Source organism: Engystomops pustulosus, chromosome 10 (genome assembly GCF_040894005.1).
Source record: "Engystomops pustulosus chromosome 10, aEngPut4.maternal, whole genome shotgun sequence".
NCBI lineage: Eukaryota > Metazoa > Chordata > Amphibia > Anura > Leptodactylidae > Engystomops > Engystomops pustulosus.
The window spans coordinates 51,133,039-51,160,915 of record NC_092420.1 but is presented as its reverse complement, the minus strand read 5'-3'; the positions used below and the strand labels follow the sequence as shown (position 1 = coordinate 51,160,915).

General features: G+C 40.2%; 1 protein-coding gene across 8 annotated transcripts in view; it reads left to right on the top strand.

Annotated features, from left to right (window-relative positions):
- KCNT2 (potassium sodium-activated channel subfamily T member 2) overlaps positions 1 to 27,877 on the top strand; it is a 537,964-nt gene that overhangs the window by 366,942 nt on the left and 143,145 nt on the right. For all 8 annotated transcript variants that reach the window (XM_072126927.1, XM_072126928.1, XM_072126923.1 and 5 more), the window contains exons 12-14: positions 470 to 533; positions 1,825 to 1,933; positions 10,537 to 10,645. In XM_072126927.1, the coding sequence (XP_071983028.1) occupies positions 470 to 533; positions 1,825 to 1,933; positions 10,537 to 10,645 (282 nt within the window). The remainder of the gene's footprint in view (positions 1 to 469; positions 534 to 1,824; positions 1,934 to 10,536; positions 10,646 to 27,877) is intronic.

Sequence of the window (27,877 nt, the reverse complement as noted above, 5' to 3'; positions counted from 1 at the left end):
CTGCTGCGCTGAAGTTCGCCGAGGTCCGACGGAGTTCACGATCCTATTCCTGGTGCATGTAAGCGCGTGTCCAGCGACACTTTTTTTAAAAAAATGTGGCAGTTTCTCCAAATCCGTCGGTCGCGCCGCCCGATTTCTTTCACGTGCACACCAGCACCAAAGTGCCACAATCCGATCGTGTGCGCCAAAAACCCCGGGCAATTCAGGAAAATCAGCACAAATCGGAAATATTCGGGTAACACGTCGGGAAAACGTGAATGACCCCCATTATGTTCATTTTACCAATAGCATTGCTAAATAGCAATACAAAAGCCAAAATATTTATTATTGGTGTAAGTTATGGAAGGCATTTAATATTGTCAACTACCTGAAAATAAAAAGTCACAAAAATGTATGAAAGAAGTATGCATTGATTTCTGAATCCTGTCCCAGCATTGCAGTCATAGTAGATGCCTGTATTTTTTTCCAGGATGGATAATGCAGAGGCATGTTTTATACTCAGCAGCAGATGTGAAGTAGATAGGACAGCAGCTGTAAGTAAAATTGCTTAAATTCAAAGTGCACTTCATCTTTACATGCTTTTAATGTTTTCATCAACAATAAACCAGTGGAAAATACATTACAGGCTGCAATACTCTAGAATGTATGGTGTCTAACCTTTAGGTGGCCTCTACACCCCCCTTCACACCATTTCACAGCCACTTAAGAGGAAGGTGACATATGGGAGAAACTAATTACAATTTCTGAGGTTTGCAAGTAATTAAGATTATTTCAGCTTCTACACCAGAAAACTGGAGTACAAGCCCTGACAAATCTCCCCCTATGATCCTATAACTGGATTGTGTAAATTAAGCATGTGACATTACAATGATTGACTTATTTAAAATTGACATTTGTATTTGATTACCCAATTATAAGTTGATATAATTTCCTGTATATTTTTAAAATACCATACAAATATTAAAACTATAACTAAACCCTTAAAACATTTCGAAAATAATAATGCAGGCTGTAAAAGTAAACTTTGCAATGTAATTTTTAAGGTAAAAACTCTTCACAATCCCGTTCTGCTCTTTTCTTCTCCTACAATGAGCGTTATTACTCAAAGTCTTCTCAAGTCTATACACAGCAGACAGAGAAGGACAGGTAGCTAAGAGTCTAAGATCCTTGTACACCTCAAGGATATTTCATTTGCTAATTTAGCTCTGTAAATAGATAAGACTACGCAGTGACTGTCTAAAACCTTTTAAAGGGGACAGCTAAAGGCAGTTTCTCATAGAGCCCTATTAAATACCTGACAATCTACTTCTAGCTAAAAATTGTTAACCGCATATCATATAAACTTAAAATGTATCATTTTACCTGGTACCCAGGCAAATCTAAAGTGAGTTGAAGGGGCATGGCCTCCTCAGGCTAAATCCAGCAACTCATCCCCATGCTTTCTCAGCAAACTGTCTCCCATGCATGTATCTGATCACATGACATCTCTGCATATCTCTATGGTCTTTTAACTCCTCCCCATGCCTCCATGAAGGCATGCTGTGATTTCATGTGATCAGATTTATGAATGGTGTACAGTTTGTTTATGAAAGGTGGCTAAACAACCTGACATGATGTCACCTTGGTCAAATAACATTACTGTTGCATGCTGAGAAAGCATGGGATGAGTTCCTGAATTAAGCCCAAGGACACCACATCCTCCTCAACTAACTTTGGATATCTCTGGATATTAGGTAAAATTATAAATTGATTGATTATATGGGGATCTGAGGGAAACAATTTAATTTTGCTAATAAGGTAAATTAATATATATTTGTTATTTAGGACCATCAAACAATATTACGAGCCTGGGCCGTCAAAGACTTTGCTCCGAATTGTCCATTGTATGTTCAAATACTGAAACCAGAAAATAAATTCCATGTCAAATTTGCAGGTAAATTTACATTTTCAATCTGTTTAATATCAATGTGGGTATAACGAAGAAAATAAATAAATAATGCAGACTAATAATGTTTATGTTTACAAAGTTAATGCTTGTATTCAAAAAAATTAGCTCCCTCATCAATGCTATGTTATACAGCTTTCATTTGCAAAAGAAAATCTTAAGGATGGCTGCACATGAGCATTTTCAGCCTATACAAAAGGAACTGGTCATATCGGACCACATTACACAGTATGGTGCTGGAGCTGTGGGTAGGCTGACAGACAGGGAGTCCTTGTATCATATTTTTTGGTGGTGCACAGACTCCCACTCTGTGTAATAATCAGGACATGTGATCAGACCAAACATATGGGCCCATTTACCTGGGCTGAACATGTTCGTGTGCAGCTGGCCTATGTCAGAGCCACAAATAATTGATATCACCATCCCTATCAATAACAATACCATATGATACCTGAATGTCCACAAAATAATTTTTCTTTTTGGAATGACACACTTTAAGCTGAATATGTTTTAAACCTTTTATACATAAACTAAATATTTTTCCCTTTTTTTGTGTCTCAGGCTAGGTTTTAGCTCAATCAATTCTACCCACTGACGAAAGACATCAGCGGGTATAGGTCCCGAGTTTTCAGCAACTTCTTCCACTAATTGCAGGAACAGGAGATCCTAAGGAGAATGCAAAAGAAGTTTAGCAAATGCTCCCAAATGGACTTCAGGTCACGCTTCACCTCCTCAATGGAGGTCACGCTTCACCTCCTCAATGGAGGTCACGCTTCACCTCCTCATCTGAGGACACAGGCAGAGGAAGAGGAGGATGTGGATGCTGACCATAGACTATGAAGAAGGGAATAGAGCCAGACGTTTCGGAGTCGAGAATTCCGCCCACGGCAATAACACAGACCAGTCATCTTGTCGGTCCGAGACAAAATGACGAAGATAGCAGCCTAGAGTATGGTTGACTCTCTCTACCTGTCCATTAAACTGCGGATTATACGCAGATGATAAGTCCAATTTCACCTGGAGCTGATTACACAGAGATCGGCAGAAGCGGGAGAAAAAACTGGACCCCATCGTCCGAAACAATGTGCAGTGGAAGTCCATGCAGCTAAAAGATGTGGGTGAAGAACAGGCTGGAAAGATGCAGAGGAGACGGCAGACCTGGCAACGAGACAAAATGGGACCGGTCGGTTACCACCTAGATGACAGTATTCCCAGAGGACGATGGAAGGTCTGCGATAAAGTCCATGGCCAAGTGAGTCCACGGGCGGCTGGGTATCGGCAACGGCATCAGAAGACCAGCAGATTTGAAGCGTGATGACTTATAATGAGCACAGGAAATGCAGGAACCCACAAAATCCCGCACATCTTTGGCCAGATCTGGCCACCAATAGTAACGGGAAATAAGGGCTATGGAACACTGCACCCGAGGGTGTGCAGCCACCCGTGAGCAATGTCCCCAAGTCAGAATTCTCTTCCGAAGGGCAGGTTGGACGTACCTCTTGCCTGGTGGAAACTGCCGCAGGTTCACTGGCACTGCAAGAACCAGTCGTTCCGGAGGATCAGGATCTTCTCCAACCACATCCGAAGCACGGGAACCTGTCGGACATGGGTCAGGTGAGACTCTAAGTCTGGAGAGAACACCAAAATATCGTCCAAGTAGACTATGACACAGGAGTAGAGCAGGTCTCGGAAGATATTATTAACGAACTCTTGGAATACTGCTGGAGCATTGCAGAGTCCATGGCAATACCAAATACTCAAAATGTCTTCCACTCGTCGCCTTCCCGAATACCAATGAGGTTGTATGCCCCTCGCAGATCCATCTTGGTGAAAACCTTGGCACACCATAGGCGGTTAAAGAGTTCAGTGATGAGAGGCAAAGGGTAGCAGTTTTTCACCATAACTTTATTAAGATCGCGGTAGTCTATGCAAGGACGGAGGGAACTATCCTTCTTGGATACAAAGAAGAAGCCAGCACCAGCAGTGGAAGAAGACTTCCAGATGAATCCCTTCTGCAAATTTTCCTTTATGTAGGCAGACATAGCCTCGGTCTCAGGCACCAGTAACGGGTATACTCGTCCTTGTGGAGGAGACGTACCGGGCAGGAGGTCAATGGGACAGTCAAATGGGCAGTGTGGTGGCAGGACCTCCACTTGCTTTTCAGACAAAACGTCGGCATAGTCTTGGTAGCACACTGGAAGACTCTACAGAGGCTTGTTGACCAGGGAAGTTAGCAAGACAGACATTAGGGGAGGAACCTCTAAGCAACGAGACTGGTAGTCCGGGCCCCAACTGACTTGCATGGTTATCGGCTCAGTGCGGTATCGTACCGATCAGAGAGTACTTGCCCGCTAACTAAAGAAATTACCAGAGGCTTGTCTAGTAGGACCACTGGAATGTGATACCGGGAAACCAGTGCGGCATCCATGAAATTCCCCGCGGAGCCGGAGTCCAAGAAGGCAGAGACCTGGATCTGGGTGCCGGTGCCAATGCTGAGAAGCACTGGAATCAACAGGTGTGGAGAAGCACTGCTTACACCTAGGGACACTTCTCCAAAAAACCCTAGGTGCTGGCGTTTCCCGGACATTAAAGTTGGATAGGACAAGACCCAAGAAAATGCTCAGGACTTGCGCTATAGAGACAGAGGTTTCCCTTGCGTCTTCTGATATGCTCTTGAGGTGACAATTTGGCTCTATCCACTTCCATAGACTCCTCTGCAAGTGGAACGGTCTTTGTAAGGCAGGAGCTAGGCGAGGAAGGCATTGTGGACGGACATGAGGTTTCTCAAAACGTGACTCTTCGGCACGCTCCCTGAACCCACATCAATGCGGGTGGCCAGGAAAATGAGACCACTGAGAGAAGATGGCAGATCACGAGCAGCCAGAGTGTCCTTAACCTGAGAGGATAGACCTTTTTGAAAGCTGCAGACAGGGCCGCGTCATTCCAGTAAAGTTCCGAAGCCAAGGTACAGAACTGGACTGCATACTCTCCCACGGAGGAATTCCCCTGACGTAGATTCAATAAGGCAGACTCAGCGGAGGAGGCACCATTCTTCAAACACGGACCGGAATTCAGACAAAAAGGCTGCGAGAGAAGCCATAACTGGGTTGTTTTTGTCCCATAGCGGAGTAGCCCAGGCCAGGGCTTTCCCGGAGAGAAGGTTGATAATAAATGCCACCTTGTATCGTTCCGTAATGGCGTGGTACCACCAGGTCGTTCCACAGGTGTGACTTGTCTGCAGTGGCGGCCAAGGTCGAAGGACAAAAACGGCAGACAATCTCATGGCCAGGTACAGGCACAGGGTCAGAGCAGGTGGCAGAGATACAAAGTCAGAGTCCAATCCGGGGTCAGCAACAGGAGGTCTAAGCAGATGGGTACAGGAACACTGCACACAGGACAGCAGCACGGATGAACATTAATACACAGGAACATGGAGGAACGCAGGAGACACAGGAACGCAGAATACACAGGAAAGCAGGAGACACAGGAATGCAGGAGACACTGGAATGCAGGTAAATCACAGTAGAGTCTTTCTCTCAGGCTGTAAGGCACAAAGATCTGGTAAGGTAGTAAGGAAGGTGCTGGACTTTTAAAGGGGAAGTTATCAGGCAGCGCACCAATCAGCTGTGCGCTGGCCCTTTATATTTCTTATAGGTGATGCGGATGACAGGCACGGAGCTCTGCTGGGGATCCAGAATAGGATAAGTTAAGCTGCGCCGGCACCACGCCCGCAAGCCCCGGGAAGCACGGGTGAGCCTGTGATCCGCGATATGGGTCGTGGGATCACCCGTGACAACAACTAGATTTATTTAGTCTGGAAAAGAGACAACCAAGAGGGGACATGATTCATTTAAATAAATATATGAATGTTCCATAGAGAAAATGTGGTGGAAAGTTGTTCCAGATTAAATCACCTCAGAAGACAATGGGGGCACTGTCTCCACCTGGAGAAAACAAGGATTAATTACCGGAGCTGTTTTACTATGAGAACTGTCAATCTCTGGAATAGCCTGCCTCAGGTGCTGCTCACAGTAGGGACAGAAGAGAACTTCAAGAAGGGTTTAGATGCATTTCAATACCTAAATAACATTGACATTTATGTTATATAGAATTGTTTCCCTTAATTCCCATGCTCCTCGAATCCCTTCCTTAGTTGAACTTGATGGACATGTATCTTTTTTCAACCATATAAACTATGAATTTAAGACATGTTTAAGTGACTAATGAGTGGGTTCTCTCTATTTAACATCAGAACAGGATGGAATGGAGTTGTTAGGTAATGTATAGAGTGTAAGAGAGGAGTACAGTAGTAAAGGAAGGATGGAAGAGCTAATGTACAAAGTGGACACTGAGGGGATTGATTAGTGGTAAGCAAGCAGGAAAAAAATAGCTTACATTATAACAATTGCATAAAAGTCAATAGAAATACTTCATACTGATAGTAGGGATTTGTTTGTTTTCCTTTGCCAGCTTACCCACTGCCTTTTCTAATTGCCATAATATTGCATAACACATGTGCATATTGCATAGGCAAATAGTACAGGCAGCGTATGGCTAATGTATCCTTACGAAGACAAATTGCACCTTGTAATACATGGGTTAAATCGAGACAACCTCGGGTCTTTGTATGACCAAGGCGATCATGGTAAAAGATCGCTGGGTGAATATGCAGCAAACACGCATCTTGTACGAAGAGGGCTCAGCCCACGATCCCTCTCCATACACCTGTAGCCTATGTTTGACATACAAATTTGATGGATGTATACAGAATTACATGACGCCACTGCCCTGCAAATTGAATGGTTCCAGCAGAGCTACCTGGTATTGAACCACTGAGATCTTGCAATCCTACTGACAGAGTCTTTGTTCACTTGATAAAGGGGTACTTCAACCCCGAAACGCGTTGTGTTTCTAGACCTTTAATACATTTATTTGTAAATTCCACTCTGAGTGCACCACTTGACTGGATTACAAATACAATATCACTTGACATAGTAATAAGTCACACGTCGATAAGGGTTTAAATAGCAATCGCGTTCCCAGCTGTTAGCGCAGGCTTTTACATACAGCAAGGAAACCGCAGTGATCTTAAAGGCTCTGTTTCTAAGGCTGTGCAATCACAAACATAATCAAGGTATGCTAACTACCTGCATACACAATTAAGCATGAGAATATCCTCTTTAACTAGGAATTGTAACTTTATACCTGGCTATACATGGCATAGTCGATTAGTAGTTAATAGTTCTATGCCACACACCATGTATGAACATATTATATTATATATGTATCTAGTCATAAAAATTCTTAATACCTATGTAACATTAGCTCAAAGTTTGTAATTTCCATACTCCTGCTGCCCAAGATGGTCATTGTTGCATGAAGACATTAGAAATTCTACTATTTGATAATTTGTGGCCCGATTAATATTAATGAATCATAGCATGCAATAATAATTTAAGCCAAATGTGGCAAGTCAAGACCGGGATTTAATGGATGAGGAAACAGTTTAAAATTAGAGTCTTCATAAATGCGAGAAATATTCTATATGCAAATGAGGTTATTACTCCCTAAAGATCAGTTTATGAACAATTTTCATTAAAATATTAAACTAATTGTGATGTCTTAAGTGCGTGTTGATAATGATTTAATATGTTATGTTTCATTGCACATAGTATATGCTGTCATTTAACTAAATTCCAAGTTAACATTTTCATAATTTTATTAAGAAAATAATATGAATATGTTTTGCACCAGTGCAAGGGAAGCTATGCATATCTAAGCTCTGATGCCTTTTTTTATATTACATGGTCTTCACTTTAAAAGTTTAAAACAAATATATCATTCAGAGTAATTCATTAAAATTCTAATCACATCCCATCACATCAGGAATAATTATTTCAAAAACAAAATGAAATTTGAACTTATGATATTTTTAAAACTTTTGAAACATTCTCTCTACGCCAATGTCTTTAGAGTTGCCCTTGATGCACATCCATCTATAATGATATATGCATCAAATAGCAAAGTTACCATATTTTTTGGACTATAAAACACTTTTAGCGTGAAATCATCTTGCTAAAATTTGAGGCGTCTAATGGTGAGGATGATCCAGCAAAATGTTAACAGCAGTCACAAGAGTCCCTTTTAATGTAATGTCCACTTACGAGCTCCCCTTTAAAGAAATGTGCACAGCAGATGCCACTTTTAAAGAAATGTCCACATCAGATGCCCCCTTTAATGAAATGTCCACAGCAGATGTTTCTCTTTAAAGAAATGAAAACCTCAGACGCCACATTAAAACAAATATCTATATTTTAATGAAATGTGTCCACAACAGATATTCCCTTTAAAGAAATGTTTACAGAAGATGCCCCCTTTAATGTAATATCCATATCAGATGCCCCTTTAATGCCTGCCTTCAATGAAATGTCCACTGCAGAGAACCCCATTTACAGGTCTACAACAGGTCCCCTCTTTACAGAATGTCCACAGCAGAGATACCCCCCGTTAATGAAATGTCCACAGCAGAGACACCCCCCGGTGCTTGCACCGATCGCGGCTAGTAACCCTTTCATTGCCGCCGGCAAAGTCGCCGGCGGCATTCAAAAGACGGCGGTGCGGGGGCGCCGCCATCTTTATTAAGATCGCCGCGCCCTCGAACGTCATCGGGGGGTGAAGATCATTTGCCATGATAGCCTCGGGTCGTCGTTTGACCCGAGGCTACCTGGCTTCTGCAGATTCGTTACAATGAGCCAGTGGCTCATTGTAATGAATGAGCTGCAAAAATGCCATATATTGCAATACAGAAGTATTGTAGTATATGGTAGGAACGATCTGACCATCTAGCGTTAATGTACCCTAGATGGTCTAAGAATTAGTGAAAAAAATAAAAAAAAAAGTTTAAAAAAATAAAAAAAATTAATAAGATATTAAAAATTCAAATCACCCCCTTTTCGCTAGAACTGATATAAAACATAATAAACAGTAAAAATCACAGACACATTAGGTATCGCCACGTCCCAAAATGCCCGATCTATCAAAATATAAAAACGGTTATGGCCGGCCGTGACCTCCGAGACGGGAAATGGCGCCCAAATGTCCGAAATGCGACTTTTACACCTTTTTACATCACATAAAAAATGGATTACAAAATGATCAAAATGTTGCACAGACCTGAAAATGGTAGCAATGAAAACATTGGCTCATTTCGCAAAAAATGACACCTGACACAGCTCTGTGCGCCAAAGTATGAAAAAGTTATTAGCTTCAGAAGATGACAAATTTTTTTTTTTCTTTTTTGTACACATTCGTTTAATTTTTGAAAATGTATTAAAACACAATAAAACCTGTATAAATTTGGTATCACCACGATCGCACCGAACCAAAGAATAAAGTAAGAGTGTTATTTGGAGCGAAGAGTGAAAGTCGTAAAAACTGAGCCCACAAGAACGTGGCACATGTGCAGTTTTTTTTCAATTTTTCTACATTTGGAATTTTTTTTAAGCTTCGCAGTACACGGCATGTTAAAATAAGTAATATTACGGGAAATTAAAATTTGTTACGAACAAAATAAGCCCTCACACAGGTCTGTACACGTAAAAATGAAAAGTTATGGATCTTTGAAGGTGGAGAGCGAGAAATGAGCGAAAAAACCCTGCGTCCTTAAGGGGTTAAAACCTTATAAAGCTATTAACAGATAAAGTGACAAATGCAAGTTTGAAAAATAGGCTCAAATGAGCTTAGTCACTAAGCGTTTAATTGGTGAAAAATTTGGCCAAAATGTATATATGTATATTTTACCTGGTGGAATAAACAAGGCATGCTAAGAGGGTTGACAATCTTTAGTGATTGCAAGATTACTAACATGTACCTAAATTAGAATCTAATTGAAGGATAAATAATATAGAGATGTTGTGTTATTGCGTTTTTATTATTATGAAACATTTTTCTGTTTTCTCATTTAGTATGACTCATTTAAATATAATCTGCTCACTACTTTTCTGAAAATGTATAATATTCTGTTAGTAATGTAAAATATAAAAGGATTTTTATATTTATATAGCTAATCAGATGAGGAATATATAGTTTATAGCACTTAATTTTATATTTTACTGCATATCTTGGAAGAGCCAGTGTTTTTAAGTGGAATCATATTGTATGAACACTAATAAATATATTATCATAGATGCATTTAACATTGAGATTATAGAAATTAAAGTACTTAGACCCAAGATTATGGAATTTAGCTTCCTCAGAGCATATGTTCTACTTTAACACACCCTTTTCCTGTAAAGTCACATCCCCTTTTCAGGGGCCACATCCCTTTAAGCTTTCTATTTGTACAAAGCCTTAGCAACTAAGGCCAATAATACATTTGGTATAACACATTAAAACAGTTTTTAGGTAAAAATGGATGCAGATTAACAATTTGCCTTTTGTTTCTAATACAAAATCTAGGTAGAAAATGTTATTCACTGTCTAGGGCCAATTGTGTTCCTGTAACATCTTCTGTTTCATTCACACCTTGAATATAATCATGTACATTTAACATTTCTTAACAAATGTTTTCTTTTTTGTTTTTTTCTTGCCAGATCATGTTGTGTGTGAAGAAGAATTTAAATATGCAATGCTTGCTCTGAACTGCATATGTCCAGCAACCTCTACTTTAATCACTTTGCTGGTTCATACCTCAAGAGGACAGTGAGTATTTCTTTTGAATGCATGAACAATTCCATACAGAATCTGGGCAAAATGGTGAAAAAAAGCCTGTTGATCTGACGAGGAGGTGCGGACTGCACCCTTCTGAGTTCACCTACCTACATAGATTACATATATACAACCCACATTGGAGTCTCACCTAACATTGTTAATCTACTACCCACAACTACAATTCGCCCCAATAACATTTATGTGGTATATATGATACCCAGTCTGGGGAATCCGGTAAACCAGTACTGGGATAATTCTACACGTGGCATTAATGCAACCCTGTGTTTTTAAATCACAATTTTGGTCATCATTTATTATTTAATACAAATAAAGGTTAAGTTTTACTCCTTGGTTATGGTGCCTTAGGGCTGGTCAGCCCCCTCTTGTTAAAATTTAGCAGAAAAACACTCACAAAATATATTGTTTTCACCTCCTTGCTTGACAGTGGGAATGGTGTTCTTAACATTTCTCTTCATCCAAATACAGCAAGTTGAGTTATTGCCAAATAGCTTAATTTATTTCTCATCTGACCACAACACCTTCTCCCAATCACTCACAAAATCATCCAAGTTTTCAGTGGTAAACTTCAGATGGTCCTGCACGTATACTTTCTTGAGCAGGGGGACCTTGTGGGCACTGCAGGATTTTAAACCATTACAGCGTAATGTGTTACCAATGGTTTTCTTGTTGACTGTGGTCCCAGCTGACTTGAGGTCACTAACAAGTTCCTCACGGGTAGTTTTAGGCTGATCTCTGACCTCTCTTATCATCAAAGATGAGGGGTTCCCCTGATTCATGTTGATTGACAGTCATATTGTATTTCTGCCATTTTCTTACTATTATAACAGCTGCGTCCTTCTCATCCAGCATCTTACTTATGGTGATGTAGCACATTCCAGCCTTGAACCTTCTATGATCTTGTCACTGAAACCCTTAGAAAGCTCTTTGGTCTTGCTCATGTTGTAGAGGTTAGAGTCTAATCAATCAATCGGTGGACAAGAGTCTTTTTTGAACAGGTGATTATTTAAGACTTTGTCTGTAATACAGGTATCAAGTAGATTAGGAACATCTAATGAGTCTGTAGGAGCCAATACTCTTAATGATCGGTATTGGATCAAAAACTTATTTCAATCAGTAAAATGCATAAACATTTCTATAATTTGTAAAATGTGATTTTCTGTGATTTTTTTCTTTCTTTCTTTTTTTTATATCTCTTAGTGTTAAAATTAACCTACCCTTAAAATTAAAGACTGTAAATTTTTTTTGTCAGTCTAATTATTTGATCAGCCAGGGATCAAATAATTATCTCCTTGACTGTAGATAAATTGGTCCCTTAAAATTGAATTCTATAAAATGGCAGACTAATCGATGGAAACCATTACCATAAATTGTTGAAAAATGAAAATATACAATCTTTCATAGTGATCATAGGGACACAACAACTACAGTATATATGTGTGTTAATGTATAATACTGTGCAGCCTAGACAACTTATAGTGTGAGGGTCATATCTATAGACCTTCAGAGTAGATTGCAGGCATGAGTGGAGGAGCAGTTGCATTCATTATGTGACACTCTTTGTGTGAATCGGGCCATCTACCATTATTATTATTGTAGGTTTATTTTTAGAAGGACTCTTTCATCCTTATACAATAGTATATCACACTGAATTTAACTCCATGGCTTCTGTATCTGTTATTATATTGGAGAATGAAGAATCTCAATTTCTATTTCCTAGGGAAAAAATCATAAAAACGTCTTTGGTCAAAGGCTTTGGAGAAAAATCTATTTCATCTGACTCCCTGCTGGTCCAGGGATTAGGAAGGTGGAATTGTGTTTTATGAAAGCTGTGATAAAGAAGTCACACTATATTTCCGTTTTTGATGTTTTCTTAACACGTTGCCTCCAGTAAAAAAAAGAAAGAAAAGCTCCTTGAATAATTTACAATTGTAAACGATTAAGTTATTATGGAGGTGAAAATGTTTAAAGTAGAACCATGATATTGAGAGCTGTTCAAGAATACTTCATAATTGAAGCTAAATTTCTTTTAAGAATTTATTGTTTGGGCTTTACCGAGCTGTGGTAATGCATATTGTACAACTTTTAGTTAAAATACTGTATGCATATGTAGGGTCATATGCAGCACCTACACTCAGACAACCAGCAAATGTACTACTTGGAAGCACACAAACAAGATGATAGACTCACCATGGCCATTATTTACTGTAGACTTTGGCCATGACTAGGGGCTGTGTTGACACTGGGCTTTGGACTGGTCAACTACAGTCTGCAAGACAAAGATACAGCTAGAGACACATGGCAGATGCCAGAACAACTGATAAATAAGTTATAGATTTTTGGTGGGGAGTAAAAAAGGGAAACGCAAAAATGAAAAAGGGCCTCAGCATTAAGGGGTTAATTTAATTTCCCAAGCTGCTGTTATTAACATTATTTCACTGACTTGTAAAAGTAGACACATTGCCTTTCTTGAGCACCAATGTAGACATTTTGCTTTGTTAACCCTTGCTGCTGTATACATGTATTTTGGTGTAAATATCCACATTACTTTTTAACAGGGTTAACTCAGGATCATTTTCATGCATTTCATTATTCTTGTAATGCGAGCATGGATTGGACCATCACATAGTCACATGGATTTCGTATGGGCTTTATTATAGTCACATTTATTCAGTGCCGGTTTAGATAAAGCGAGACCCTGGGCAAAACTAAAAGTGAGGCCGTCACATTCAGTAAGAATCCTACCTTTACAATAATGCCATCTAAGGATAATTTGATAGGAGATAGATGATAAGTAGATAGAGTCATCTGAAAGCAAGAGAGATAGATAAATAGACAGATACAGAGAGATAGATAGACAGATACAGAGAGATAGATAAATAGACAGATACAGAGAGATAGATAGACAGATACAGAGAGATAGATAAATAGACAGATACAGAGAGACAGATAGATAGATAGATAGATAGATAGATAGATAGATAGATAGATAGATAGATAGATAGATAGATAGAATTGGAAAAAGCGAGCAGCACTCCAAAGGTAGAATTCAAAAGTTGGTGATCTTTATTGAGGCAACGTTTCGGTGTTGGACACTTTTTCAAGCCTTTTTCAAGCTTGAAAACGGTGTCCAACATCGAAACGTTGCCACTTGCCTCAATAAAGATCACCAACTTTTGAATTCTACCTTTGGAGTGCTGCTCGCTTTTTCCAATTTGTATCTGCGTAAGGACCAAGCCAGGACCTCTGCGGGCTTTGCACCCCCCCCTTAGGGGTTCCATAAAGCCATGCGGACTTGAACTCTACTTTTTGTAGATAGATAGATAGATAAATAGATATCTATCTATCTATCTATCTATCTATCTATCTATCTACAAAAAGTAGATAGATAGATAGATACAAAGATACTTTCTTTAACAATTCTTCACAGTTTTCTAGAAATTTAAAATCAGTGGTGCTCAGACCACTCGGCTGTGCGATTTATGATTCTTGCTGGAATGTATAGAGCTATGTGCATCCTCAGCAGGGCTCCATTCAAACCTAGCTGTGGTCACTGAGGTTAGATCTCTACTATAGGTTGTATAAAATATGGTGTGATAAAAAGATGAAGAACGCAGACAAATCCCAAGATCATTTAGGTGAAACAAGCATTGGAATATCATTATCATTTCATTGCGCTATTATCTTATAACATCATTTTTTAGGCAGTAAATGTTAAGAATATTACATAATGGAGTAATATTCTTTCTATAACAATAATGGATACCACTATTAGAAGACCATTAGAAGCGTCATGGACCTCGCTAAAAGTTACCAAAATGAATTGTACATTCTCGTATGTGCCAAAAAGTGATTACCTTTGTGTGGTGATAAGATCTAAATTATGAGAGAGAGACCAGAGGCCAGGACGATCAACATCCGAGCAGTGCTCACCCAGACCCCCTCATAAAATTAATGGAGGCGGAAGAGGATCCACTCTACATCCTGTCACCAGTTCAATTATAGGTTGTGGCCTACTCACTAAAGGTCACATGTATAAGTTCATATCTACATTTATACATCAAATGGAAATCAGGCAAACCCTGCTGTTGTATAGGGTAGGTAGTGGTTTCGAATAGTGCCCTCTCCATGTTAGAAGCTGCCTAGAGAGACTGATCACCTCGCTAGAAGTTCTCCAAAAGTGTGGAACTGTAATTGCAGCTGGAACCACTGCCTGGGAGGGCAAGAATTAACATATCTATTGTATGTAACCAATGGTATATTGTGTTCTTATTGTAAGCAAGCTGGAAGCTGATTGGAGAGTGCTGCCACCTCACTATGGGAGTATAAAAACCAGCTGTGGGCGGCAGCACATGGTCTGACGTTTAAGTGAGCATTCTAGAAGTAAGTCCAGTGTATAGCTCCTACAGAGTGCCCCATCCTTCACCCAGGGACTCATTACATCAGCCTCTCCATTTTCTTGCACACACCACCTACTGATGACCTGCCAAGCTGAAGGCCAGGCTAGGTAGGCCCCAGTGGGGGATGTTGCACAAGGTTGGTTCACACCTCCTAGTGATAAAAGTCAATTATTGTATGCCAGGCCTTTTGGTGTTATCACAAGCAGGAGGGGGGGGGGGGCTGCTCAGTGTATCTTGAAATCTATTTAGATGAAAGACACCAACTAAAAATTGTCATTATTTGGGGGTCCCAGGTGGACATTTTGATCAGGTCTTTCTGCTTCCCCAGGCGTCAGACTTAAAGCGTCATGTAATGTATTAAGTTCTGTTTTCTTTATCCCTTTTTATTTTACCAAACTGTTATCTTTTGCATTGTATGATTATGTCTGTTTAATGTGTGACCCTTTTTCTATAATAACCCTTTTTAATTGTAAGCACTGTCCTTTTGATATTAAACATCCATTTAATAAGAACCTTCTTGTGTTCTAACGATTCCATAACTCTGAGGATACGTTACCTATATTGATTCCCTAATTTGTGACTGTAATATTATATTGGTGCATAATATATCTTAGGTGTCTTTTCAGCCTATATATGACGAGTGGTGGTTCTTGGAGGGCGGGGAGCTGTCAAAGGACGGTCCAGTGAGACCTGGCGGGTCCTAAGTCAGATCCAGTCAGCGAGCAGCCAGGTTCCTGTTTTTAACTGAAACCAGTTTAGAGTTAAGGTGAATTATTAGTTTATAAAACTTGTCATCTATAGTCTTTTGTTGCCATCTAGTGGGGATCTACCAATTCTACACTCACAACATTGCTTTCCCTGATTACTCAAACCTATACAAGGAACTCTTCAACAAGCTATTGCTGCCACCTGCAGCTAGAGCCAGGTGAAATGTTGTAATGGGGCAGAAATTGAGGAGGGGTCTGCTCCACTCATCATGGGTCATAAAAATGTACCATAATATTACTTGTTGATTTAGCATGTAAAATGCAAATAGTAATAGTTTTTTACAATGCTGGTTTGTAGATTGAATATAAATCATCATAGTCTATAGGATGATATAGAATGGAGATATGGACAATACAGCTGATGCCAAACACTATGTATGGAAGCCAACTTATACTTTTCTTAGGGCAGATATCATCGAAAATAAGAAATGAGAGTTCTAAAGGACCATAGGTGACTGGTAACAGCTTTCTTCCCTCTCTCCATTTTGCCAGGATTACATATGTATGGTGTAGACAAAAGGCATACTATCATTAAATGCTGAACTTGCCTTAGGGCAGCTAGTATCTCAAATAATATCACAAAGCTTACAGATAGAATTTAATCTACTACTAGTTTACAATCAAAAATGTTTTTCTCTTTTATATAAATATGAAGCCATAACAAACATATTTCTGTACATGACCAATCTTCACTTGTGAAACAAAAAACCGGAGGGTTTAGCACAGCCCAAGTATGTGCGAGCCAAATGCACAAAAGACAATATCAAACTAGAACACAAGAAAAAGAGTGCATCAAAGAGGCTCATGGAGTAATGCAAAACCAAATATCAAATTTTATTAATACATGACAGACAATCCACAACACTGTTAAAAACATTTAAAACACGTGATGTACAGACTTGTATTTATAAGCAGCAGTCCATAATCATGGATAGTGTCCACATAGACTGCATTGGGCACATTTATTCAAAGGTTCCTCCTGATTTTACCAACTTCTCTCTACAGCAGATTCAAAAGATAAAAAGAAGAGAAATGTACAAAATATAATCTAGAATTAATAGGTTAATGGCTAGAGATGAGGGAGCACTAAAATGCTCGGGTGCTCGTTATTCGAGACAAACTTTTCTAGATGCTCGAGTGCTCGCCTCAAATAACGAGCCCCATTGAAGTCAATGGGAGACCCGAGCATTTTTTTGCCAAAACAGAACAGTAAAAGAACAGTGCTTAATTAAATATTCCAGATGTTTCCTGATGTTTTGCTTGTTAGAACACATTGAAATAACACTATTCTTCACTTAGCAGGTGTGCGCGCATGTTTCCCGCTAAGTTAGGAGATGTTCGGAACATCTGGAATGTGAAGAATATTGTTCTTTCAATGTGTTCTGCTCTTAAATGGTCCTGTATTCACTGTTTTTAATGTTTTAATTCTATTCTTCACTTTGCAGATGTGCGTGCGTATCTCCTAACCTATCGGATGACACGCGCGAACAACTGCAATGTGAAGAATAGAATTAAAACATTAAAAACAGTGAATACAGGACCTTTTAAGTGCAGAACACATTGAAAGAACAATATTCTTCACATTCAAGATGTTCCGAACATCTCCGAACTTAGTGGGAGACACGCGCGAACACCTGCAAAGTGAAGAATAGTGTTATTTCTATGTGTTCTTACAAACATCAGGAAACATCTGTAATATTTTATTAAACAGTAAAAACACTGTTATTCACTGTTCTTCACTTAATTTAATGCTCGATCTTGAGCAGGGGAAATACTCATCTGAGTAACGAGCCGGTCCGAGTATGCTAATACTCGACCGAGCACTATACTCGGACGAGTATACTCGCTCATCTCTATTAATGGCCCATAAATATATTTGAGGATGCATGGAGTTCATTGGGGGAGATTCTTCAACCTGTCTGTTTCCCACTTGTCTGGAAAAAGCGCTATGGCCTCAGGAAAAGGGGACATGGTCTAACTCGGCCACAAGAAAATTCAGTCTGTGCACCAGAAAATAATAGCTGGTCTAAAATACGACTCCACTGTTCTAAACTACTCCAAATACATAACTAAGTGTGATTTATTTGGTGCAGGATAAGACTCTGGACTGGTCTATTCACATTATATTTTACATATCCCTCCTTGAATTTATTTCTAGAGATTTTTTTCCCGTCATTCGTTCCCCTTTAACTACATTAGTTAGAAAATGTCATACAGATAACATTTACTTTAATATTTAAATTTAATGTATCATATTTTCTGCCTCTCTACACATAGCAGGCCAGGATATTGCCCCACCCCTTTATACCCACTCCCTCTCATACACCCCCATACCTGCCCATTACATGCTTTTCCTTGCTCATATCAATATCTGATGTTTATAATTATTCTCTCATAATCAATCATAAATGTAACTACCATGATAACACGCAAAGCAGCTTTGGCCTATAGATGTGGCTCTTTTCAATTATTTGAGAAGATGAAAATGATGAAGGTGACATGCAAAATGTAATTTAGCTTTACTTATTTCTGTAATGTGATATCACTTTCTGTATTCTCTGTCCTGTAACTTGATTATATGTATGATCTTTACTGTGACATCACTGTGAGTATTACCGCTGTACTGTGACATCATTTTGAGTATTATTTCTTTATATTGACGTCACTGTTTCCATTAAAGGGGTTCTCTGGAGGTGGAAAAACATGGCTGCAGTCTTCCAGAAACAGCACCTCACCTGACCATGGGTAGTGTGTGGTATTGCAACTAAGCTCCATTCATTTCTATACAGCTGAGCTGCAGTACTGGCAGTAACCATGGTCAGGTGTGGTGCTGTTTTTGGAAGACTGCAGCCATGTTTTTCCACCTCCTGAGAACCCCTTTAACCTTGTACTATTTATTAGTGCTCAAAGGATAAAGGAAAAGTCATCACTCACCGTCCTGTAGAAAATATTTGTCTTTATTTCATCTCTTCATAGAAGTTGTACAAGCGACACAGGGAAGGGTAGAACATGCAGGGGATAAATTGCATGAAGAACGACTTGTTTTGCACTATACAAAAGCTTCATCTTACCTTAAAACACAGTGAACAAACCTGTATTTAAATGGTGACGCCTAGTGGCGTCTCCTAGCAACAGACATAAACAAATACATTTAAAAACATTTGATAGGCTAAGAACTGTGAAAGGGGGTTGGTTATGTATGGCCATGCCCTTCTGTTAGAACAGAGGGTTGGACCTGAAGGAGAACTGCTTCTCTGTCCCTACCACCGATAAGGAAGATTAAAAACATGAAAAGGGATGGGTATCATGTAGCCAAGCCCATCTAGCAAGAGTATGAGTCGAACCTGAAGAAGAACTGATTCTGTTTCTCTACCACCAATGAAAAGGGTGGTGGGAGGGTCTTACCCTCTTACCCCTCCAACCAATAACAATATATTGGGCGGTACTTTCTGGCGTAGCAAGAGGAGCCTGATATATTTGCAGGCAGGAGTGTATGAACCATGTCTTAATAAAGAGTGTTAAGTTAGTATTAACAATATAGCTTTGCTGCAATTAACATTGTTCTCTATACGCACTTGTACTATTTATTACTGGCTATTAAAAATGGCAGTAGGATTCAGTAGATTTGCGCCCTAGCAAGACGAAAGGGCCGCATAATAAGCGAATACCTCTCAATCCTCAACCAGCAATAGCCCTGGAGTCTGGAAGACTCAACTGACACCAATTTAATGAAAGGGGGAGGCTCAAAGAGGTCCGAAACTAAAGGCACATAGCACTTGGTTACGGAGCTTCTGCAGGCAGGAGCATGTGGCGAGGCACCATCCCAAGTTATATGAGCCCTGGGTCAGAGTGCTTATACTCAACCTGAAGCACCATCACAGTACTTTACGGCTCTTCTCAAGACTCAGCAAGTGCTTAGCCCAGAAGCACAAGGTTGGGTGAGTCCTCCAGACACCTTCCAGTCATCGGCAGTCCCTATAATGTTGCCTTCAGTTTTCATTCGGCAGGACCATATTTAGGACATCATAAAGTCCTGCATGGACTGGGTCCTGAAAGGCAAGTTGACAAAATTGGGCCCCAAGCTCTCCGAAGTGCACCAAGATCTACATAAAGTGGGAAAAAGTGTCTCTGCAGTGGAGTCTAAGCTGGATTCTACAATTAAAAAGGAGAACAAAAACTACCCACAGCAATCAGATCTGTAAACCCAGCTAGATGAGGTTACAACTAGGATAGAAGATCTGGAGAATGGCTCTAGACGATATAACTTTTATATAAGAAAAGCATAGAGATGCTCAAAATGGGGCACGTAAATTAATTAGACAGCTCATACCAGACATAACAGGAGCTGATCCGGAAATTGAAAGAACTCATCGGGCCCTGGTTGCAGCTAGGCCTGCTGGTCTTCCGAAGAAAATAAAGAAGGAGTTATGGGGGCAGTAGTTTTAGTTACCTAAAATGACATTTGTGAAGTTAAAATTTATGCGGGCATTTCTCCATCTACTATTCAGAAGACATGAGTCTTGGGCCCCTTACGGCAGATTCTACAGAAGAACTCCTCACCCTACAGATGGTCTTTTCCATTCCGGTTGCTCTTTCACCACAAAAGCAAGCTACATTTGTCTTCTACTTTCTTGGAGGGAGAAAAGCTTCTATCAAGACTTGGCATGCTGTCTACATACCCACATCAATCACCACCGGAAGCATCAAACCCATCTCCGCATCTGTCTCCTCTATATAATTTTGAGAAGAAACATAAAGCAGCAGGAGAGATCTAGGGTAAAGTCTCAAGATTCGGACTCAGGCCTGTATAATAATTCAGTTATACTGCAGAATACATTCTAAAGGACTATTAATATAGTCTGTTGTTTGATTATCTATTCATGATGGCTCATGAGATGGGCACTTGTTTAGATGTGTATTGATAGAATTGTTAGCAGTGTGCACTCATTCCTTTGAAGGGGTTTCTGAGGCAGTCCCTTACGGCATAAGTCGAGATCTAACAATGCACCAGGGCCGCACAGGTTCTCGCCTGTGTATTAAAAGAAATTGCTCATAGATCCTCACCCCTCATTTAACACAATTATTTAATGTATGTAGAAAATGGGTCCTGTTTCCTTTGACTAAAAAATTGAACATATTCATTTTATCCCCAAACCCCAAAAATATCATTGGGATGTTGCCAACTACAGACCAATATCGATCATTAATCTGGACTTAAAGATAATGACAAAGCGGTAAGAGACAGGACATGTTGCTGAACATTGATCTTCAAAAAGTCTCCTTTTGTGGGACTATCTCAGTTATGTGCTTACTAGAATGGGGTTTGGTCCACATTTGGTAAACACTTTCTATAGATAAAATCTGTGCTACGGTCTTCTGCTCTGCCCATGTGCGCCAAAATCTTAGTTTATAGCGACATTAAACAATTTCAAGCCAAATTGATTAAATTTGTCTGAGGGGAAAGACACTTACAAGTACCTAGACCAGTGTTGGCGAACGGGTGGCACGGGTGCCAGAGGTGGCACTCAGAGCCCTCTCAGTGGGCACTCAGGCTGTTGTCCCATGGTAGAGTTCGGCAGACAGGGCTGCCATGCTTAGCATTAGAGTTCGGCAGTTCCAGGACTTGCCATGATTAGCATTATTTTAATGTGAAGCATCCTGGTCTACCTAAGGGTGGTGGCACACGTGGTGTTTTCAGGTCGTTTTGGGCCTTTTTTAGTTGTGCATTTTCAGATCGTAGAAAACACATGCGTTTTTAATTAAGAAAATTGGTATAACCTGTCAAAAACAGATGCATTTTCAAAAAACGCTTTTTACGATCTGAAAATGCACAACTAAAAAGGGCCCAAAAATGGCCTAAAAATGCCACGTGTGCCACCACCCTAAAACTGCAGGAAGAGAGCGACCCATGAATCTTCCAGTTCAGGGGGCTGCCTACAGAAGCTCCAGTGGCAATACGAATATCCTCCCGTTCTGAAAAAGATATTGGTGCCCTCTGGCCCATTGAAAGCTGTGGAACAGCACGGAGCAAGACGATTGCAATCAGTTACTGCTTGAATTGCTGTATTGGCACTTTGTAAAAAAAGTGCAGGTTTTGGGTTGCAGTTTGGGCACTCGACCTCTAAAAGGTTCGCCATCACTGACCTAGACGTAGCCTGTTTGCCATATGAGCAGCTGGAGGTTTGAGCATGAAAAACCAAAAAAGCCCACATACGCATTCTCAAACGTCCTTAAAAATCAAGAACTAACAAACACCAAAAACAAAGAGCTTTAAGAAAAATAATAATTATACTTTATGAAGATATCAAAATAATACGCATGAACAACTTCCAAGAGGGATTCCTGAAAGTCTAAACATTAGGGGAATCAAGGTGTCCCAGGTGGAAATGGGACTGACACAGAGTACCTATGACCCCCCCCCCCCTCCTCCACATGCCCCAAAGTCCAAAATGTGCCGAGGTAAATTTCAAATACGTATTATGTCCAAAAGTAGGACTAGTATAGGGAAGATAGACCTAGATGCATTTAAACAATACAATCAACCGGAAGTACCATCTGGTAGTGGTAAATATCAGCAGTGCAGGTCACACTTACCCAAAGGCATTGTAAAGAAGGCGGTCAGAGGGAAGGCAAAAAAGTGGCCTTCCCTGCATATAAAAAAAACCTTATCAAAAGATATCTATAGATGTTCAAACCAGACAAGGATGCAAACACACGGTATAGCACATGAATCGTCATTCAAGGAAGTGTGTATAATATTTATCTCCAATTTATGGAAGTAGTCTTAGCCAATGTATTGTCCCATTAGTTTTTCATATATATCAGCCAGCAAGATATGGCCTGGTATAATCACCATATACTGTCCAGGGTCACAGTGGCATTGGTGAATCACATACACTGACCGGCCACTTTATTAGGTACACCATGCTAGTAACGGGTTGGACCCCCTTTTGCCTTCAGAACTGCCTCAATTCTTTGTGGCATAGATTCAACAAGGTGCTGGAAGCATTCTTCAGAGATTTTGGTCCATATTGACATGATGGCATCACACAGTTGCCGCAGATTTGTCGGCTGCACATCCATGATGCGAATCTCCCGTTCCACCACATCCCAAAGATGCTGATGACTGAGATCTGGTGACTGTGGAGGCCATTTGAGTACAGTGAACTCATTGTCATGTTCAAGAAACCAGTCTGAGATGATTCCAGCTTTATGACATGGCACATTATCCTGCTGAAAGTAGCCATCAGATGTTGGGTACATTGTGGTCATAAAGGGATGGACATGGTCAGCAACAATACTCAGGTAGGCTGTGGCGTTGCATTGATGCTCAATTGGTACCAAGGGGCCCAAAGAGTGCCAAGAAAATATTCCCCAGACCATGACACCACCACCACCAGCCTGAACCGTTGATACAAGGCAGGATGGATCCATGCTTTCATGTTGTTGACTACCATCCGAATGTCTCAGCAGAAATCGAGACTCATGAGACCAGGCAACGTTTTTCCAATTTTCTACTGTCCAATTTCAATGAGCTTGTGCAAATTGTAGCCTCAGTTTCCTGTTCTTAGCTGAAAGGAGTGGCACCCTCAAAGTTCGACGTACTGTGCATTCAGAGATGCTCTTCTGCCTACCTTGGTTGTAACAGGGCGAACCAGTCTGCCCATTCTCCTCTGACCTCTGGCATCAGCAAGGCATTTCCGCCCACAGAACTGCCGCTCAGTGGATGTTTTTTTTTTTTTTTCGGGCCATTCTCTGTAAACCCTAGAGATGGTTGTGCGTGAAAATCCCAGTAGATCAGCAGTTTCTGAAATACTCAGACCAGCCCTTCTGGCACCAACAACCATGCCACGTTCAAAGGCACTCAAATCACCTTTCTTCCCCATACTGATGCTCGGTTTGAACTGCAGTAGATTGTCTTGACCATGTCTACATGCCTAAATGCACTGAGTTGCCGCCATGTGATTGGCTGATTAGAAATTAAGTGTTAACGAGCAGTTGGACAGGTGTACCTAATAAAGTGCCCGGTGAGTGTATATCGCTAGTTACAGCAACTAGTTAACTTGGTTATCTGTTTAAAAACCCAGCAATATTTATGTGATTCACCAATGCCACTGTGACACTGTGAAAGAGGGAGGAGGATATGGGCATAGAATTGGAGGTACAACAATGGAGGGGCATGGCCTTTTCTATCAATACTGCATTAGTAGAAGCTGGATACAAAGTGCTGTTGCACTGGTACATGGTCCCTACTATCTTGGCTTTGATCACAGGCTTGAGCGACTCCATGTTATCGCTTTTGTGGAGGCTTGAAAAAGCGCCATTTGGCATGAAATGGCCCATAGCCATTTTGGTAAATAAAAAGTCCACTATTGTTGTATTATTATTCAAAGCCATGTTCCGGTGCTGAATTTTAGTGCAACAACTGGCTATATCGCTGTAATTCTGCACAGAAACCAAGTCTTATGCTTTCTTTATGTATTGAGCTTGGTTCTGGTGCTCTTTTTATGTTCATAGTTATGTTTTGGTAATGCAAAACACTAGGGAGTTCTTTACCATCTGCCATGGTACAAAATATATTTTTTTCAATTACATTGCTTTTCTTCCCATGGCTCATTCCGGATTTGTCCCTGTAATATAAGGTGCAATAAAACAGCCTCAGTGACACGGGTGGGCTACAGGATTTTGTCATAAAAAAAAAATCTGATCCCCACAGCTGGATTTAAAATCCTGCTTAACCTGGTGCATCAGAAATAGAGGCAAGGCCTGTCCAGATGATGTTACTTCACATACTTTAATGTGTTGCTATTTCCTGATGCAACACTTTAGCTTTTATTTTCTGACAATGAGAAAGTAAGGCAAATTAAATAGGGCAAAATAACATGCTTGACCATTGATGTGACTAGCCAATGTTGTCATGTGATGTGTGATGTGATGGGTCACTACTGCAATCTATCAATGGCCTTAATGGTAATATTTATATCTGTTGACACTAGTGATTAGCTACATTTTTTTTACACAAAACTATATTATAGTAACTTTTATGTTTAGTGGGACAAACCTTTACATATCCAGCAAATGTTGATATAAACATCATTTAAATATTGAGGGCAGTTTTCAGTATTTTCAAAATCAATAATTCTTGTGACGCAGAATAACTTTGCCTATTACTTCTATTACCTATGTCCATCAGTCTTTGCTATCCTCTGCATTTTAGCCTGTCCCTGTAGTATGTCTTCTGTTAATGTGCTGATTTTGTCTGTGATTTAAGAAACCAAACAGATTACACTGCTGGAGGTAGGGCTGCTGCTCTCTGCTCATTATGCTATAAGATGGGGGTCATGAGATGCTTTATGTGTATAGCTAGCAAAAGAGCCTTGTGTCTGCAGATGTGTGGATTCAGAGGTCTTCTGCAAAGAATATTGATGTACAGGGGTTCCCCATATCAGTCCCTCCTTCCCAGTCTGTAGAACCCCCCCTCCCCCCCAAGTCCAGTTCTCTAGACACTATCTACACAGCACAGACCACAGACCATTTCACTACTTGTTTCTACTACTTATTACATACTAAAAGCTCCTCCATGTCAAAAGAAAAACTTCCGGAATGCTTACTATGTAGTCGTGTATGCGCATACATGTGGATTTACTTCACTGGTAGTAAGCTCTTGAGAGCAGAGCCATCATTCCTATTGTTTCTCCATCAAGTGCTGAGGAATATGATGGAATTATATAGACTTATTATTATTATTATTATTATTATTATTATTATTATTATTATTATTATTTACTTTAAGGTATCTCACTGAATTTGTTGCTACATAAGAGAACACAAAAAATAATGGGAAGTGAGAGCTGACTCAGCTATAGGGAAAACACTGGAATATGTTATTCTCTGATGAGTAGCTTAAAACAGCAAATGCCATAATTCTGTAAATAAAAGGCCAAGCAACACAAAACGTGCATTGTTTTGAAAGGGGCAATTTTGTAAAAATCGTTATGAAATAAGAGTTACACTTTAAGAGTTACAACAACATAAGCAGACATCTGCTTTCAGCCTTCTGTAACTTTATAGTAACAACTCTAAATTCATACATGTAAAATACCAACTTTGGATGCTCTGATTTGATAATCTTGTTCTGATATGTGGTTTCAATTTACAAAGACTGAAGAAGACCATTGCAAGCTGTAATATTGTACCCAACCAAAGAAAATCAACAGAAACCAGTAAAAGCATATGATAATTAATAGATAACAAATCTAAAACCACATAAAAAAGAGGAATAAAACACAGAAAATAAAGGGCCTACATAAGGACACATGTATAATAACAAAATATATATGGAGACTCACTCTACTATACTTCTGCAGAAATCCTACTATATTAAACAAAATCAAACAGGGCTGAGCAAGAGGGCAGTATAAAAGTATGCAGGCCAAAGGAGTTGATCCCCAACACGTGTTTCGTGTTGAACGCTTTGTCAAGGATATCTAATAAACATATGTTTTTACTGACTATGTATTTGTGTGCTGTCATGGATTCCTTTGGTTTGTCACATTATTAAGTGTTGAAATCCTTTGTCTAGGCTGGGTTATATACACTCAGCGGGCACTTTATTAGGTACACCTGTCCAACTGCTCGTTAACACTTAATTTCTAATCAGCCAATCACATGGCGGCAACTCAGTGCATTTAGGCATGTAGACATGGTCAAGACAATCTCCTGCAGTTGAAACCGAGCATCAGTATGGGGAAGAAAGGTGATTTGTGTGCCTTTGAACGTGGCATGGTTGTTGGTGCCAGAAGGGCTGGTCTGAGTATTTTAGAAACTGCTGATCTACTGGGATTTTCACGCACAACCATCTCTAGGGTTTACAGAGAATGGTCCGAAAAAGAAAAAACATCCAGTGAGTGGCAGTTCTGTGGGCGAAAATGTCTTGTTGATGCCAGAGGTCAGAGGAGAATGGGCAGACTGGTTCGAGCTGATTGAAAGCCAACAGTGATTCAAATCGCCACCGTTACAACCAAGGTAGGCAGAAGAGCATCTCTGAACGCACAGTACGTCGAACTTTGAGGCAGATGGGCTACAGCAGCAGAAGACCACACCGGGTGCCACTCCTTTCAGCTAAGAACAGGAAACTGAGGCTACAATTTGCACAAGCTCATCGAAATTGAACAGTAGAAGATTGGAAAAACGTTGCCCTTGTCTGATGAGTCTCGATTTCTGCTGCGACATTCGGATGGTAGGGTCAGAATTTGGCGTCAACAACATGAAAGCATGGATCCATCCTGCCTTGTATCAACGGTTCAGGCTGGTGGTGGTGGTGTCATGGTGTGGGGAATATTTTCTTGGCACTCTTTGGTCCCCTTGGTACCAATTGAGCATTGTTGCAACGCCACAGCCTACCTGAGTATTGTTGCTGACCATGTCCATCCCTTTATGACCACAATGTACCCAACATCTGATGGCTACTTTCAGCAGGATAATGCGCCGTGTCATAAAGCTGGAATCATCTCAGACTGGTTTCTTGAACATGACAATGAGTTCACTGTACTCGAATGGCCTCCACAGTCACCAGATCTCAATCCAATAGAGCATCTTTGGGATGTGGTGGAACGGGAGATTTGCATCATGGATGTGCAGCCGACAAATCTGCGGCAACTGTGTGATGCCATCATGTCAATATGGACCAAAATCTCTGAAGAATGCTTCCAGCACCTTGTTGAATCTATGCCACAAAGAATTGAGGCAGTTCTGAAGGCAAAAGGGGGTCCAACCTGTTACTAGCATGGTGTACCTAATAAAGTGGCCGGTGAGTGTATGTCCATTTCTTAGCATTGTTATAGGTATTTGTGCGGTTAATGTTCATTATGTTACATTGAAGCATTGTGACTGTGCAGCACATTTCAGAAATAGTCTTCCAATACTACAAGGAAACAGTTGGTGGTGCTGTACTACTGCAGATCAGAGCCGAATACTCAGTACACAGAAGTTTTTCAATTTTCTCAGTACATATCAGGAAATGATCATGTATATATAAT